At 44.7% G+C, this 15,004-nt stretch overlaps 9 protein-coding genes across 21 annotated transcripts; 4 read left to right on the plus strand and 5 right to left on the minus strand.

Annotated features, from left to right (window-relative positions):
• Window positions 1-2,710: 2,710 nt before the first annotated feature.
• Window positions 2,711-3,432, minus strand: LOC117195039 (actin-like protein 6B). Of its 3 annotated transcripts, none has more exons than XM_033399674.1 (2): window positions 3,101-3,432; window positions 2,711-3,046 (listed from the first exon to the last, which is right to left on the minus strand). In XM_033399674.1, exons 1-2 carry the CDS (start codon window positions 3,303-3,305, stop codon window positions 2,952-2,954), a joined length of 300 nt encoding a protein of 99 aa, XP_033255565.1. In that variant the 5' UTR covers window positions 3,306-3,432; the 3' UTR covers window positions 2,711-2,951. The 3 variants fall into 3 exon arrangements, with proteins under 3 accessions (XP_033255565.1, XP_033255566.1, XP_033255567.1); XM_033399675.1 differs by having other exon boundaries at window positions 2,711-3,043; window positions 3,101-3,429; XM_033399676.1 differs by having other exon boundaries at window positions 2,927-3,004; window positions 3,101-3,431.
• Window positions 3,433-4,005: 573 nt separating this feature from the next.
• On the plus strand, window positions 4,006-5,084 carry LOC117195072. The gene is made up of 2 exons (XM_033399740.1): window positions 4,006-4,576; window positions 4,624-5,084. Exons 1-2 carry the CDS (start codon window positions 4,006-4,008, stop codon window positions 5,082-5,084), a joined length of 1,032 nt encoding a protein of 343 aa, XP_033255631.1.
• A 45-nt stretch (window positions 5,085-5,129) lies between these two features.
• Window positions 5,130-5,748, minus strand: LOC117195013 (actin-like protein 6B). Of its 4 annotated transcripts, none has more exons than XM_033399569.1 (2): window positions 5,418-5,748; window positions 5,130-5,376 (listed from the first exon to the last, which is right to left on the minus strand). In XM_033399569.1, exons 1-2 carry the CDS (start codon window positions 5,620-5,622, stop codon window positions 5,252-5,254), a joined length of 330 nt encoding a protein of 109 aa, XP_033255460.1. In that variant the 5' UTR covers window positions 5,623-5,748; the 3' UTR covers window positions 5,130-5,251. The 4 variants fall into 4 exon arrangements, with proteins under 4 accessions (XP_033255460.1, XP_033255461.1, XP_033255463.1 ...); XM_033399570.1 differs by having other exon boundaries at window positions 5,130-5,353; window positions 5,418-5,747; XM_033399572.1 differs by having other exon boundaries at window positions 5,130-5,311; window positions 5,418-5,746.
• A 498-nt stretch (window positions 5,749-6,246) lies between these two features.
• Window positions 6,247-7,944, minus strand: LOC117195034 (actin-like protein 6B). 3 transcript variants are annotated; one of them, XM_033399660.1, is made up of 2 exons: window positions 7,722-7,944; window positions 6,247-6,546 (listed from the first exon to the last, which is right to left on the minus strand). In XM_033399660.1, the coding sequence occupies exons 1-2, from the start codon at window positions 7,924-7,926 to the stop codon at window positions 6,458-6,460; spliced, it is 294 nt and encodes a 97-aa protein (XP_033255551.1). In that variant the 5' UTR covers window positions 7,927-7,944; the 3' UTR covers window positions 6,247-6,457. The 3 variants fall into 3 exon arrangements, with proteins under 3 accessions (XP_033255551.1, XP_033255552.1, XP_033255550.1); XM_033399661.1 differs by lacking the exon at window positions 6,247-6,546 and adding an exon at window positions 7,501-7,625; XM_033399659.1 differs by lacking the exon at window positions 6,247-6,546 and adding an exon at window positions 7,501-7,667.
• On the plus strand, window positions 6,546-9,806 carry LOC117194994. The gene is made up of 2 exons (XM_033399479.1): window positions 6,546-7,010; window positions 9,190-9,806. The coding sequence occupies exons 1-2, from the start codon at window positions 6,878-6,880 to the stop codon at window positions 9,702-9,704; spliced, it is 648 nt and encodes a 215-aa protein (XP_033255370.1). The 5' UTR covers window positions 6,546-6,877; the 3' UTR covers window positions 9,705-9,806.
• On the minus strand, window positions 8,001-10,369 carry LOC117195015 (actin-like protein 6B). Of its 5 annotated transcripts, none has more exons than XM_033399581.1 (2): window positions 10,038-10,369; window positions 8,001-8,852 (listed from the first exon to the last, which is right to left on the minus strand). In XM_033399581.1, exons 1-2 carry the CDS (start codon window positions 10,240-10,242, stop codon window positions 8,779-8,781), a joined length of 279 nt encoding a protein of 92 aa, XP_033255472.1. In that variant the 5' UTR covers window positions 10,243-10,369; the 3' UTR covers window positions 8,001-8,778. The 5 variants fall into 5 exon arrangements, with proteins under 5 accessions (XP_033255472.1, XP_033255469.1, XP_033255470.1 ...); XM_033399578.1 differs by lacking the exon at window positions 8,001-8,852 and adding an exon at window positions 9,760-9,996 and having other exon boundaries at window positions 10,038-10,368; XM_033399579.1 differs by lacking the exon at window positions 8,001-8,852 and adding an exon at window positions 9,760-9,973 and having other exon boundaries at window positions 10,038-10,367.
• A 503-nt stretch (window positions 10,370-10,872) lies between these two features.
• Window positions 10,873-12,666, minus strand: LOC117195050 (actin-related protein 4-like). Of its 2 annotated transcripts, none has more exons than XM_033399703.1 (2): window positions 12,348-12,666; window positions 10,873-11,172 (listed from the first exon to the last, which is right to left on the minus strand). In XM_033399703.1, exons 1-2 carry the CDS (start codon window positions 12,547-12,549, stop codon window positions 11,084-11,086), a joined length of 291 nt encoding a protein of 96 aa, XP_033255594.1. In that variant the 5' UTR covers window positions 12,550-12,666; the 3' UTR covers window positions 10,873-11,083. The 2 variants fall into 2 exon arrangements, with proteins under 2 accessions (XP_033255594.1, XP_033255593.1); XM_033399702.1 differs by lacking the exon at window positions 10,873-11,172 and adding an exon at window positions 12,165-12,293 and having other exon boundaries at window positions 12,348-12,664.
• Window positions 12,667-13,239: 573 nt separating this feature from the next.
• Window positions 13,240-13,791, plus strand: LOC117195073. The gene has a single exon (XM_033399741.1). It carries the CDS (start codon window positions 13,240-13,242, stop codon window positions 13,789-13,791), a length of 552 nt encoding a protein of 183 aa, XP_033255632.1.
• Window positions 13,774-14,898, plus strand: LOC117194990. The gene is made up of 2 exons (XM_033399474.1): window positions 13,774-14,589; window positions 14,644-14,898. Exon 1 carries the CDS (start codon window positions 13,798-13,800, stop codon window positions 14,524-14,526), a length of 729 nt encoding a protein of 242 aa, XP_033255365.1. The 5' UTR covers window positions 13,774-13,797; the 3' UTR covers window positions 14,527-14,589; window positions 14,644-14,898.
• The last annotated feature ends 106 nt before the right edge of the window (window positions 14,899-15,004 follow it).

Raw genomic sequence — 15,004 nt, forward strand, 5'->3', positions numbered from 1 at the left:
TAATAATAATAGTTCTTATTGTAGATCCATCCCATCCTTCATCTTTACTTTACCATGAACTGCGCTAAATCATATTACTAGCTAAACAGGACCCTCAGCCCTGAATACACAATTTTATCCGATTGATATATCAATTATTTAATTTAAAAGTGATCGAAGATATGTGATCATGCGTCGTCGAGTCGATGTTTTATGACCATCTAGGTTTAAAATTAAAGTAAAGAACTTAGTTTGGAATTTTCGAAATAAAACGCCGATTAGTTCCGCTCATCGCAAAAATATACCGATTTAATTAAAATTCGCAAAAAAATATACAACATTTTTTCGCCAGTCGAAAAACTACCACCTACAAATATATTATCATAAAAAAACAGGTATCGATATATTCATATGTTTATAAAATTCGGGGACAACAAAAAATTTTGAAGATCAAATCCGTCGCGTCGCCGAATAATGGCTGATCCGAAAAACGAAATGGGTACCGAAGCTGGCACAGCAATGGACAGCGAAAGCGGTAGAGACTCCTCAGTCAGCCCAATGGAAATAAATATGTCCAACACAAATTGCAATTCGATGATAGTTCTGAACGATTTACGTCTGCTGGAGCTAATTACCAAGTATCCTTTTCTGTATAGTAAAGCAGCGCTGTAACGAGTAACGAAGAGAATCTTCGCACGATGAAGCTGGTGGTCGGCTAACTGAGAAGGAGTACGCGCTCGCTTCCACGGCTGATCTCTGGTCGGAAATGGGGATGGGTTCTTTGGGGTAACCCTCCAGTTAGGTTGCTTCGCTCCTGCTGGTATTATTTTATTAAAATTCGCGTACTCTTTTTGGTAATGGGAGGGGGACAGACAAGGAAAGGATCGTTAGGGGTACGGAAAGTATAGTGGGGCAAAGATAGTGCAGAGAAGGAGTAGGGATCTACCACCGCGGCGGACATCTCTGTTTTGCTGGCACGGAGTCGTGCCACGCCCACCCTACCATGATCCTGAAAGAGCCAATAATAATATCAGGATCCCTGGAGTGTCCGGTATTGGTCATCCTATTTCGCTCACGAGCGGCATGGTTCCCCCAACTGCGGTAACGTCTAGCACATATTCATCTTAACAATCATTTTATTAGAAACTATATTCAGATACTATATTCATGTTACAAGAAAAAAGAAACACTAACCGAGAACTCCAAGACAAGGCTAAATGGACAAAAGGAGGAACGAAAAGCGTCACAAAAGATATAGCTATTATTACTAGGGAATATTTAGATAAATAAATACGATAAGTGTAAATAGTTATAAGTGCATATACGATATTTTATAGTGCGATATAAACTAATGATTTTTCCTTAGATAGAAAGATAATACTATAGCGCAATATAGGTACACATGTCCCAGCACATCGGCTTCAGGGAGTAGTTGGACATACTATTCGTTCTACCAAGCGTATTGTAAAGGCAGAAGGCCAATCAGCTGTGACTACTTTAAAAGTGTGAAGTCAACGACCGACAAACAGCTCTAGCAAAAAAGAACGAACCTTTTGCCACGCTCGCGGAATTTTGGGAGGCAATAAAATGTAATGTTGTTGGTATATTATAAAGCTCACTCAGTTTTTGTTTGTGTTCCCGCGGCGAAAGATCTTTCGTAGCTGGGCGTGTGGCTGTGTGTGGGTGCATTAAACTTTTACCTGCAAACCAAAAACAAAATCGTACAGCGCGTGCTGCATGGCATAAGCTCGCGGAGGGGACCCGGCCGAGCGGACGCTTTTAAGCTCAAACTTTTAAGCTTTTATCAAATGCATTTTCAAACTTTCCATGTGTTGGTGGGTTTTTTTTCTGGTTTTTTTTTCTGTTACAATTAACACTAAGTATATCCAACTACACAAAAACAGACATATCAACGGACTGCGAGGTTCAAGGGAATGCGAGTCACGGTGGGATCTTACTGGCCTCAGTGGCTTTCAGTGGGCGGTGTATACATATGTATGTGAGCACATCTCTTACAGTTTTCATTCAGCCTACATAATGACACTAACGTGCACATAAGACAAACGCTGGCCTCCACTGCACTTTAAATAAACGTTTCGAACAGTAAGGCCGAATCACGAGAAGAACAAGAGAGGCGATACCACTAGGGGTCGCCGGGAGGTTATGTACACACGTGGTGCACTATTTTTTCCCGCCCGGTAGGAACATTTAAGCGGCTTCGGTCCTACGCTGACTGCAAGCACCGGTTTCCGTTTCTTGGCCCGGTTTTGAATGCGGAACGGGTACGCCACTTCGCCGCACTAAGCCCGTTCAGACGGCTGTCCTCGTCTCGCGCAGCCAAAGTTCACTGCCCGTGACTTGGTGGATCAGCTGGTTCGTAGTGCGGGGGCTTAAAGCTCGGGCTGCAGCTTTTGGATAATTCCCAAACTAAGTGCCGATTCTAATGTGGAATTTGAAAATACTGATCAGGCTACTTTTTCTAACAGTTACTCCATGCACATACATATTTACCCGGTTGGAACTGGCACTGCGAAAATAGGGGGATGGGGTTGAGGTGCTAATTCCTTCTTTCTCCAGGTGTTTTTTTTTTTTTTGTGTTGGGGCTGCTCACCTCCAAGCGGAAAGTTTTCGATTAGAGCCCAATCTGCTTTCTTGGGTTCTTTTTTCCCGATCGAGTGCACTTTGGTTTCACACCACGGTTATTTACGGCGGTTTAATTTTATTTTTATTATTTTTTTTTCTCACCGCGCAACTGAATGCTTGTACGGCCACGAGGCCGTACCACTGGGTCCCGAAGAGCAGGCCACAGTCAAGACCGAATACGATGAATTCCTCAGATCTGTTCGGGTCAAGGAGCTGCCCATATCGGCTCTGGCACAACTCTCGCTTGATGGTCCTCAGTACAAACCAGTCCAACCAAAAATCGCACACACTTTTGCCACACACACTTCGCATGCTCGATAAACTAGTAACTAAACAAACAAATATGCGGGAGCGGGAGTAGGAGCTGGAGCTGAACTGGAGGCTGCAGGCGGGATAACGAGGACGTAGTGGCGGACAAGGCCTCATGTGAAATGATACTGTTCAAAAAATTTTCAATTGTTGGCGTTGTTCTACTCACTGTTGGGCGTCACATTGTTGTCAGTTTTGGTATCTGGATCAAGATTCGTATCCGGAGTTGGGGATGCTCCAATGCCGACAACAGAGGGTATCTCAGCCTTCGGCGAATCCTCTTGCGCGTAGCCCACACGCAACGAATGGTGCCCTGGATCGAAAACTAAGGCTCCAATTTCGTCGCCGACATACAGCATGTTGCCTCCATTCATCTTGGAGCGTCGGGACTACTTTTCAGCTTGATTTCTTGCAAAAGTTCTCGAAATGCCTGTCTTGTCTGTATTTATTTTTTGTGGCTTTTTTCACGACGCTTGCGTTAATGGCAATCGACCTATCGATAAAATATACTGTCTGAAATTCAGAAATATACCGTAATATACCGATGAAGAAGTGAACTTATCCCACTTAATCCCCCTGTTGTAAACAGGATAACAACTTGAGTTAAATCGCGAAAAATAATAATAATAATAGTTCTTATTGTAGATCCATCCCATCCTTCATCTTTACTTTACCATGAACTGCGCTAAATCATATTACTAGCTAAACAGGACCCTCAGCCCTGAATACACAATTTTATCCGATTGATATATCAATTATTTAATTTAAAAGTGATCGAAGATATGTGATCATGCGTCGTCGAGTCGATGTTTTATGACCATCTAGGTTTAAAATTAAAGTAAAGAACTTAGTTTGGAATTTTCGAAATAAAACGCCGATTAGTTCCGCTCATCGCAAAAATATACCGATTTAATTAAAATTCGCAAAAAAATATACAACATTTTTTCGCCAGTCGAAAAACTACCACCTACAAATATATTATCATAAAAAAACAGGTATCGATATATTCATATGTTTATAAAATTCGGGGACAACAAAAAATTTTGAAGATCAAATCCGTCGCGTCGCCGAATAATGGCTGATCCGAAAAACGAAATGGGTACCGAAGCTGGCACAGCAATGGACAGCGAAAGCGGTAGAGACTCCTCAGTCAGCCCAATGGAAATAAATATATCCAACACAAATTGCAATTCGATGATAGTTCTGAACGATTTACGTCTGCTGGCGCTAATTACCAAGTATCCTTTTCTGTATAGTAAAGCAGCGCAGCCGGAACAGGACTCGGAATACGACGAGTGGGCCTGGAATCAGATTTCGAAGGAGTTTAATGCCAGCTACGAGAACTTGCCGCTGAGTGCCCCCTTCTCGGCAGACGAGCTGCAGTGGCGTTGGAACTTGCTGCTACCGACCATGGGCACCCTTTCGAAGGCCAAGGGACAAATTCCCTTTCAACTGTGGTCCCTTGTGACGGAGATCGAACGCTCGCTAAGTACAGAAAATTTGGAACCACCCAGGGACTTGAGTATGGCCCAGAACGTTCTACTCACTCAGCTGCCATTGGTGGAGGCCATGACGCTCAATGAGCGTCGGCGACTGGAAGTCGAGTTCCTCGATATCTCACACAACTCTCGCTTGATGGTCCTCAGTACAAACCAGTCCAACCAAAAATCGCACACACTTTTGCCATCCCAGGTCCCCGTCCCAAAACCAATCTGGCCATTAGCAGTGTGTCTGGTGGCCAGGATCTCATTAATGTCCCGACGGCGACTGTTTTCATTCCGATTCAAGCTTTCACGAGCAATGTGGTTGGACCCATTAATCCCGCGCCGGACGTTTCGACACCGCTTGATATCAATGTGATTGGTGCCAAGAAGGAACCCGTTGAGTGCCCGCCGTCTGTTTCACCACCGCTGGACATTAAGACAGAGGTGGAGGTGGCCCTTGCGGCCATTGAGCTTGCCATTGAGATGGAAAAGGTACGGGAAAATAACCCAGAAGAGGCACAAGAGAAATCACCGGAGAAAAACCGCACTCCCGTGGAGAAGCCCGATGATGCCACTCTAAATCCTAATCCGCGGTATATACCGATCAAGAGCGCCAAGTACTACACAAAGAAGCTACTCGTTCGGGTGAAGCGCATTGATCAGGACTAGTATTTGCCGCTGTCCAGCATGGCAAAGCGCCCAAAGAAACGTGAATCCATGTACATCAAATGCACATAAGTTTATTTTAAAAAATACATTACTATAAATTACAACTTAAGGCTATTCTTTAATCCGAATTGGTTTTCATATTTCGTTTGCTTCGCATGCTCGATAAACTAGTAACTAAACAAACAAATATGCGGGAGCGGGAGTAGGAGCTGGAGCTGAACTGGAGGCTGCAGGCGGGATAACGAGGACGTAGTGGCGGACAAGGCCTCATGTGAAATCATGTGAAATGATACTGTTCAAAGAATTTTCAATTGTTGGCGTTGTTCTACTCACTGTTGGGCGTCACATTGTTGTCAGTTTTGGTATCTGGATCAAGATTCGTATCCGGAGTTGGGGATGCTCCAATGCCGACAACAGAGGGTATCTCAGCCTTCGGCGAATCCTCGTGCGCGTAGCCCACACGCAACGAATGGTGCCCTGGATCGAAAACTAGGGCTCCAATTTCGTCGCCGCCATATAGCATGTTGCCTCCATTCATCTTGGAGCGTCGGGACTACTTTTCAGCTTGATTTCTTGCAAAAGTTCTCGAAATGCCTGTCTTGTCTGTATTTATTTTTTGTGGCTTTTTTCACGACGCTTGCGTTAATGGCAGTCGACCTATCGATAAAATATACTGTCTGAAATTCAGAAATATACCGTAATATACCGATGAAGAAGTGAACTTATCCCACTTAATCCCCCTGTTTTAAACAGGATAACAACTTGAGTTAAATCGCGAAAAATAATAATAATAATAATAGTTCTTATTGTAGATCCATCCCATCCTTCATCTTTACTTTACCATGAACTGCGCTAAATCATATTACTAGCTAAACAGGACCCTCAGCCCTGAATACACAATTTTATCCGATTGATATATCAATTATTTAATTTAAAAGTGATCGAAGATATGTGATCATGCGTCGTCGAGTCGATGTTTTATGACCATCTAGGTTTAAAGTAAAGAACTTAGTTTGGAATTTTCGAAATAAAACGCCGATTAGTTCCGCTCATCGCAAAAATATACCGATTTAATTAAAATTCGCAAAAAAATATACAACATTTTTTCGCCAGTCGAAAAACTACCACCTACAAATATATTATCATAAAAAAACAGGTATCGATATATTCATATGTTTATAAAATTCGGGGACAACAAAAAATTTAGAAGATCAAATCCGTCGCGTCGCCGAATAATGGCTGATCCGAAAAACGAAATGGGTACCGAAGCTGGCACAGCAATGGACAGCGAAAGCGGTAGAGACTCCTCAGTCAGCCCAATGGAAATAAATATATCCAACACAAATTGCAATTCGATGATAGTTCTGAACGATTTACGTCTGCTGGAGCTGATTACCAAGTATCCTTTTCTGTATAGTAAAGCAGCGCAGCCGGAACAGGACTCGGAATACGACGAGTGGGCCTGGAATCAGATTTCGAAGGAGTTTAATGCCAGCTACGAGAACTTGCCGCTGAGTGCCCCCTTCTCGGCAGACGAGCTGCAGTGGCGTTGGAACTTGCTGCTACCGACCATGGGCACCCTTTCGAAGGCGAAGGGACAAATTCCCTTTCAACTGTGGTCCCTTGTGACGGAGATCGAACGCTCGCTAAGTACAGAAAATTTGGAACCACCCAGGGACTTGATTATGGCCCAGAACTTTCTACTCACTCAGCTGCCATTGGTGGAGGCCATGACGCTCAATGAGCGTCGGCGACTGGAAGTCGTGTTCCTCGATATCTTATTCTAACACGAAATGGAGACACATGCGTCCGTACCACTGGGTCCCGAAGAGCAGGCCACAGTCAAGACCGAATACGATGAATTCCTCAGATCTGTTCGGGTCAAGGAGCTGCCCATATCGGCTCTGGCACAACTCTCGCTTGATGGTCCTCAGTACAAACCAGTCCAACCAAAAATCGCACACACTTTTGCCATCCCAGGTCCCCGTCCCAAAACCAATCTGGTCATTAGCAGTGTGTCTGGTGGCCAGGATCTCATTAATGTCCCGACGGCGACTGTTTTCATACCGATTCAAGCTTTCACGAGCAATGTGGTTGGACCCATTAATCCCGCGCCGGACGTTTCGACACCGCTTGATATCAATGTGATTGGTGCCAAGAAGGAACCCGTTGAGTGCCCGCCGTCTGTTTCACCACCGCTGGACATTAAGACAGGTGGAGGTGGCCCTTGCGGCCATTGAGCTTGCCATTGAGATGGAAAATGTACGGGAAAATAACCCAGAAGAGGCACAAGAGAAATCACCGGAGAAAAACCGCACTCCCGTGGAGAAGCCCGATGATGCCACTCTAAATCCTAATCCGCGGTATATACCGATCAAGAGCGCCAAGTACTACACAAAGAAGCTACTCGTTCGGGTGAAGCGCATTGATCAGGACGAGTATTTGGTTTTCATATTTCGTTTGCTTCGCATGCTCGATAAACTAGTAACTAAACAAACAAATATGCGGGAGCGGGAGTAGGAGCTGGAGCTGAACTGGAGGCTGCAGGCGGGATAACGAGGACGTAGTGGCGGACAAGGCCTCATGTGAAATGATACTGTTCAAAAAATTTTCAATTGTTGGCGTTGTTCTACTCACTGTTGGGCGTCACATTGTTGTCAGTTTTGGTATCTGGATCAAGATTCGTATCCGGAGTTGGGGATGCTCCAATGCCGACAACAGAGGGTATCTCAGCCTTCGGCGAATCCTCTTGCGCGTAGCCCACACGCAACGAATGGTGCCCTGGATCGAAAACTAAGGCTCCAATTTCGTCGCCGACATACAGCATGTTGCCTCCATTCATCTTGGAGCGTCGGGACTACTTTTCAGCTTGATTTCTTGCAAAAGTTCTCGAAATGCCTGTCTTGTCTGCATTTATTTTTGTGGCTTTTTTCACGACGCTTGCGTTAATGGCAATCGACCTATCGATAAAATATACTGTCTGAAATTCAGAAATATACCGTAATATACCGATGAAGAAGTGAACTTATCCCACTTAATCCCCCTGTTGTAAACAGGATAACAACTTGAGTTAAATCGCGAAAAATAATAATAATAATAGTTCTTATTGTAGATCCATCCCATCCTTCATCTTTACTTTACCATGAACTGCGCTAAATCATATTACTAGCTAAACAGGACCCTCAGCCCTGAATACACAATTTTATCCGATTGATATATCAATTATTTAATTTAAAAGTGATCGAAGATATGTGATCATGCGTCGTCGAGTCGATGTTTTATGACCATCTAGGTTTAAAATTAAAGTAAAGAACTTAGTTTGGAATTTTCGAAATAAAACGCCGATTAGTTCCGCTCATCGCAAAAATATACCGATTTAATTAAAATTCGCAAAAAAATATACAACATTTTTTCGCCAGTCGAAAAACTACCACCTACAAATATATTATCATAAAAAAACAGGTATCGATATATTCATATGTTTATAAAATTCGGGGACAACAAAAAATTTTGAAGATCAAATCCGTCGCGTCGCCGAATAATGGCTGATCCGAAAAACGAAATGGGTACCGAAGCTGGCACAGCAATGGACAGCGAAAGCGGTAGAGACTCCTCAGTCAGCCCAATGGAAATAAATATATCCAACACAAATTGCAATTCGATGATAGTTCTGAACGATTTACGTCTGCTGGAGCTAATTACCAAGTATCCTTTTCTGTATAGTAAAGCAGCGCAGCCGGAACAGGACTCGGAATACGACGAGTGGGCCTGGAATCAGATTTCGAAGGAGTTTAATGCCAGCTACGAGAACTTGCCGCTGAGTGCCCCCTTCTCGGCAGACGAGCTGCAGTGGCGTTGGAACTTGCTGCTACCGACCATGGGCACCCTTTCGAAGGCCAAGGGACAAATTCCCTTTCAACTGTGGTCCCTTGTGACGGAGATCGAACGCTCGCTAAGTACAGAAAATTTGGAACCACCCAGGGACTTGAGTATGGCCCAGAACGTTCTACTCACTCAGCTGCCATTGGTGGAGGCCATGACGCTCAATGAGCGTCGGCGACTGGAAGTCGAGTTCCTCGATATCTCACACAACTCTCGCTTGATGGTCCTCAGTACAAACCAGTCCAACCAAAAATCGCACACACTTTTGCCATCCCAGGTCCCCGTCCCAAAACCAATCTGGCCATTAGCAGTGTGTCTGGTGGCCAGGATCTCATTAATGTCCCGACGGCGACTGTTTTCATTCCGATTCAAGCTTTCACGAGCAATGTGGTTGGACCCATTAATCCCGCGCCGGACGTTTCGACACCGCTTGATATCAATGTGATTGGTGCCAAGAAGGAACCCGTTGAGTGCCCGCCGTCTGTTTCACCACCGCTGGACATTAAGACAGAGGTGGAGGTGGCCCTTGCGGCCATTGAGCTTGCCATTGAGATGGAAAAGGTACGGGAAAATAACCCAGAAGAGGCACAAGAGAAATCACCGGAGAAAAACCGCACTCCCGTGGAGAAGCCCGATGATGCCACTCTAAATCCTAATCCGCGGTATATACCGATCAAGAGCGCCAAGTACTACACAAAGAAGCTACTCGTTCGGGTGAAGCGCATTGATCAGGACTAGTATTTGCCGCTGTCCAGCATGGCAAAGCGCCCAAAGAAACGTGAATCCATGTACATCAAATGCACATAAGTTTATTTTAAAAAATACATTACTATAAATTACAACTTAAGGCTATTCTTTAATCCGAATTGGTTTTCATATTTCGTTTGCTTCGCATGCTCGATAAACTAGTAACTAAACAAACAAATATGCGGGAGCGGGAGTAGGAGCTGGAGCTGAACTGGAGGCTGCAGGCGGGATAACGAGGACGTAGTGGCGGACAAGGCCTCATGTGAAATCATGTGAAATGATACTGTTCAAAGAATTTTCAATTGTTGGCGTTGTTCTACTCACTGTTGGGCGTCACATTGTTGTCAGTTTTGGTATCTGGATCAAGATTCGTATCCGGAGTTGGGGATGCTCCAATGCCGACAACAGAGGGTATCTCAGCCTTCGGCGAATCCTCGTGCGCGTAGCCCACACGCAACGAATGGTGCCCTGGATCGAAAACTAGGGCTCCAATTTCGTCGCCGCCATATAGCATGTTGCCTCCATTCATCTTGGAGCGTCGGGACTACTTTTCAGCTTGATTTCTTGCAAAAGTTCTCGAAATGCCTGTCTTGTCTGTATTTATTTTTTGTGGCTTTTTTCACGACGCTTGCGTTAATGGCAGTCGACCTATCGATAAAATATACTGTCTGAAATTCAGAAATATACCGTAATATACCGATGAAGAAGTGAACTTATCCCACTTAATCCCCCTGTTTTAAACAGGATAACAACTTGAGTTAAATCGCGAAAAATAATAATAATAATAATAGTTCTTATTGTAGATCCATCCCATCCTTCATCTTTACTTTACCATGAACTGCGCTAAATCATATTACTAGCTAAACAGGACCCTCAGCCCTGAATACACAATTTTATCCGATTGATATATCAATTATTTAATTTAAAAGTGATCGAAGATATGTGATCATGCGTCGTCGAGTCGATGTTTTATGACCATCTAGGTTTAAAATTAAAGTAAAGAACTTAGTTTGGAATTTTCGAAATAAAACGCCGATTAGTTCCGCTCATCGCAAAAATATACCGATTTAATTAAAATTCGCAAAAAAATATACAACATTTTTTCGCCAGTCGAAAAACTACCACCTACAAATATATTATCATAAAAAAACAGGTATCGATATATTCATATGTTTATAAAATTCGGGGACAACAAAAAATTTAGAAGATCAAATCCGTCGCGTCGCCGAATAATGGCTGATCCGAAAAACGAAATGGGTACCGAAGCTGGCACAGCAATGGACAGCGAAAGCGGTAGAGACTCCTCAGTCAGCCCAATGGAAATAAATATATCCAACACAAATTGCAATTCGATGATAGTTCTGAACGATTTACGTCTGCTGGAGCTGATTACCAAGTATCCTTTTCTGTATAGTAAAGCAGCGCAGCCGGAACAGGACTCGGAATACGACGAGTGGGCCTGGAATCAGATTTCGAAGGAGTTTAATGCCAGCTACGAGAACTTGCCGCTGAGTGCCCCCTTCTCGGCAGACGAGCTGCAGTGGCGTTGGAACTTGCTGCTACCGACCATGGGCACCCTTTCGAAGGCGAAGGGACAAATTCCCTTTCAACTGTGGTCCCTTGTGACGGAGATCGAACGCTCGCTAAGTACAGAAAATTTGGAACCACCCAGGGACTTGATTATGGCCCAGAACTTTCTACTCACTCAGCTGCCATTGGTGGAGGCCATGACGCTCAATGAGCGTCGGCGACTGGAAGTCGTGTTCCTCGATATCTTATTCTAACACGAAATGGAGACACATGCGTCCGTACCACTGGGTCCCGAAGAGCAGGCCACAGTCAAGACCGAATACGATGAATTCCTCAGATCTGTTCGGGTCAAGGAGCTGCCCATATCGGCTCTGGCACAACTCTCGCTTGATGGTCCTCAGTACAAACCAGTCCAACCAAAAATCGCACACACTTTTGCCATCCCAGGTCCCCGTCCCAAAACCAATCTGGCCATTAGCAGTGTGTCTGGTGGCCAGGATCTCATTAATGTCCCGACGGCGACTGTTTTCATACCGATTCAAGCTTTCACGAGCAATGTGGTTGGACCCATTAATCCCGCGCCGGACGTTTCGACACCGCTTGATATCAATGTGATTGGTGCCAAGAAGGAACCCGTTGAGTGCCCGCCGTCTGTTTCACCACCGCTGGACATTAAGACAGGTGGAGGTGGCCCTTGCGGCCATTGAGCTTGCCATTGAGATGGAAAATGTACGGGAAAATAACCCAGAAGAGGCACAAGAGAAATCACCGGAGAAAAACCGCACTCCCGTGGAGAAGCCCGATGATGCCACTCTAAATCCTAATCCGCGGTATATACCGATCAAGAGCGCCAAGTACTACACAAAGAAGCTACTCGTTCGGGTGAAGCGCATTGATCAGGACGAGTATTTGGTTTTCATATTTCGTTTGCTTCGCATGCTCGATAAACTAGTAACTAAACAAACAAATATGCGGGAGCGGGAGTAGGAGCTGGAGCTGAACTGGAGGCTGCAGGCGGGATAACGAGGACGTAGTGGCGGACAAGGCCTCATGTGAAATGATACTGTTCAAAAAATTTTCAATTGTTGGCGTTGTTCTACTCACTGTTGGGCGTCACATTGTTGTCAGTTTTGGTATCTGGATCAAGATTCGTATCCGGAGTTGGGGATGCTCCAATGCCGACAACAGAGGGTATCGCCTTCGGCGAATCCTCTTGCGCGTAGCCCACACGCAACGAATGGTGCCCTGGATCGAAAACTAGGGCTCCAATTTCGTCGCCGCCATATAGCATGTTGCCTCCATTCATCTTGGAGCGTCGGGACTACTTTTCAGCTTGATTTCTTGCAAAAGTTCTCGAAATGCCTGTCTTGTCTGTATTTATTTTTTGTGGCTTTTTTCACGACGCTTGCGTTAATGGCAATCGACCTATCGATAAAATATACTGTCTGAAATTCAGAAATATACCGATGAAGAAGTGAACTTATCCCACTTAATCCCCCTGTTTTAAACAGGATAACAACTTGAGTTAAATCGCGAAAAATAATAATAATAATAGTTCTTATTGTAGATCCATCCCATCCTTCATCTTTACTTTACCATGAACTGCGCTAAATCATATTACTAGCTAAACAGGACCCTCAGCCCTGAATACACAATTTTATCCGATTGATATATCAATTATTTAATTTAAAAGTGATCGAAGATATGTGATCATGCGTCGTCGAGTCGATGTTTTATGACCATCTAGGTTTAAAATTAAAGTAAAGAACTTAGTTTGGAATTTTCGAAATAAAACGCCGATTAGTTCCGCTCATCGCAAAAATATACCGATTTAATTAAAATTCGCAAAAAAATATACAACATTTTTTCGCCAGTCGAAAAACTACCACCTACAAATATATTATCATAAAAAAACAGGTATCGATATATTCATATGTTTATAAAATTCGGGGACAACAAAAAATTTTGAAGATCAAATCCGTCGCGTCGCCGAATAATGGCTGATCCGAAAAACGAAATGGGTACCGAAGCTGGCACAGCAATGGACAGCGAAAGCGGTAGAGACTCCTCAGTCAGCCCAATGGAAATAAATATATCCAACACAAATTGCAATTCGATGATAGTTCTGAACGATTTACGTCTGCTGGAGCTGATAACCAAGTATCCTTTTCTGTATAGTAAAGCAGCGCAGCCGGAACAGGACTCGGAATACGACGAGTGGGCCTGGAATCAGATTTCGAAGGAGTTTAATGCCAGCTACGAGAACTTGCCGCTGAGTGCCCCCTTCTCGGCAGACGAGCTGCAGTGGCGTTGGAACTTGCTGCTACCGACCATGGGCACCCTTTCGAAGGCGAAGGGACAAATTCCCTTTCAACTGTGGTCCCTTGTGACGGAGATCGAACGCTCGCTAAGTACAGAAAATTTGGAACCACCCAGGGACTTGATTATGGCCCAGAACTTTCTACTCACTCAGCTGCCATTGGTGGAGGCCATGACGCTCAATGAGCGTCGGCGACTGGAAGTCGTGTTCCTCGATATCTTATTCTAACACGAAATGGAGACACATGCGTCCGTACCACTGGGTCCCGAAGAGCAGGCCACAGTCAAGACCGAATACGATGAATTCCTCAGATCTGTTCGGGTCAAGGAGCTGCCCATATCGGCTCTGGCACAACTCTCGCTTGATGGTCCTCAGTACAAACCAGTCCAACCAAAAATCGCACACACTTTTGCCATCCCAGGTCCCCGTCCCAAAACCAATCTGGCCATTAGCAGTGTGTCTGGTGGCCAGGATCTCATTAATGTCCCGACGGCGACTGTTTTCATACCGATTCAAGCTTTCACGAGCAATGTGGTTGGACCCATTAATCCCGCGCCGGACGTTTCGACACCGCTTGATATCAATGTGATTGGTGCCAAGAAGGAACCCGTTGAGTGCCCGCCGTCTGTTTCACCACCGCTGGACATTAAGACAGAGGTGGAGGTGGCCCTTGCGGCCATTGAGCTTGCCATTGAGATGGAAAATGTACGGGAAAATAACCCAGAAGAGGCACAAGAGAAATCACCGGAGAAAAACCGCACTCCCGTGGAGAAGCCCGATGATGCCACTCTAAATCCTAATCCGCGGTATATACCGATCAAGAGCGCCAAGTACTACACAAAGAAGCTACTCGTTCGGGTGAAGCGCATTGATCAGGACGAGTATTTGGTTTTCATATTTCGTTTGCTTCGCATGCTCGATAAACTAGTAACTAAACAAACAAATATGCGGGAGCGGGAGTAGGAGCTGGAGCTGAACTGGAGGCTGCAGGCGGGATAACGAGGACGTAGTGGCGGACAAGGCCTCATGTGAAATGATACTGTTCAAAAAATTTTCAATTGTTGGCGTTGTTCTACTCACTGTTGGGCGTCACATTGTTGTCAGTTTTGGTATCTGGATCAAGATTCGTATCCGGAGTTGGGGATGCTCCAATGCCGACAACAGAGGGTATCGCCTTCGGCGAATCCTCTTGCGCGTAGCCCACACGCAACGAATGGTGCCCTGGATCGAAAACTAGGGCTCCAATTTCGTCGCCGCCATATAGCATGTTGCCTCCATTCATCTTGGAGCGTCGGGACTACTTTTCAGCTTGATTTCTTGCAAAAGTTCTCGAAATGCCTGTCTTGTCTGTATTTATTTTTTGTGGCTTTTTTCACGACGCTTGCGTTAATGGCAATCGACCTATCGATAAAATATACTGTCTGAAATTCAGAAATATACC

This window comes from Drosophila miranda (assembly GCF_003369915.1).
Source record: "Drosophila miranda strain MSH22 chromosome Y unlocalized genomic scaffold, D.miranda_PacBio2.1 Contig_Y5_pilon, whole genome shotgun sequence".
Lineage (NCBI taxonomy): Eukaryota > Metazoa > Arthropoda > Insecta > Diptera > Drosophilidae > Drosophila > Drosophila miranda.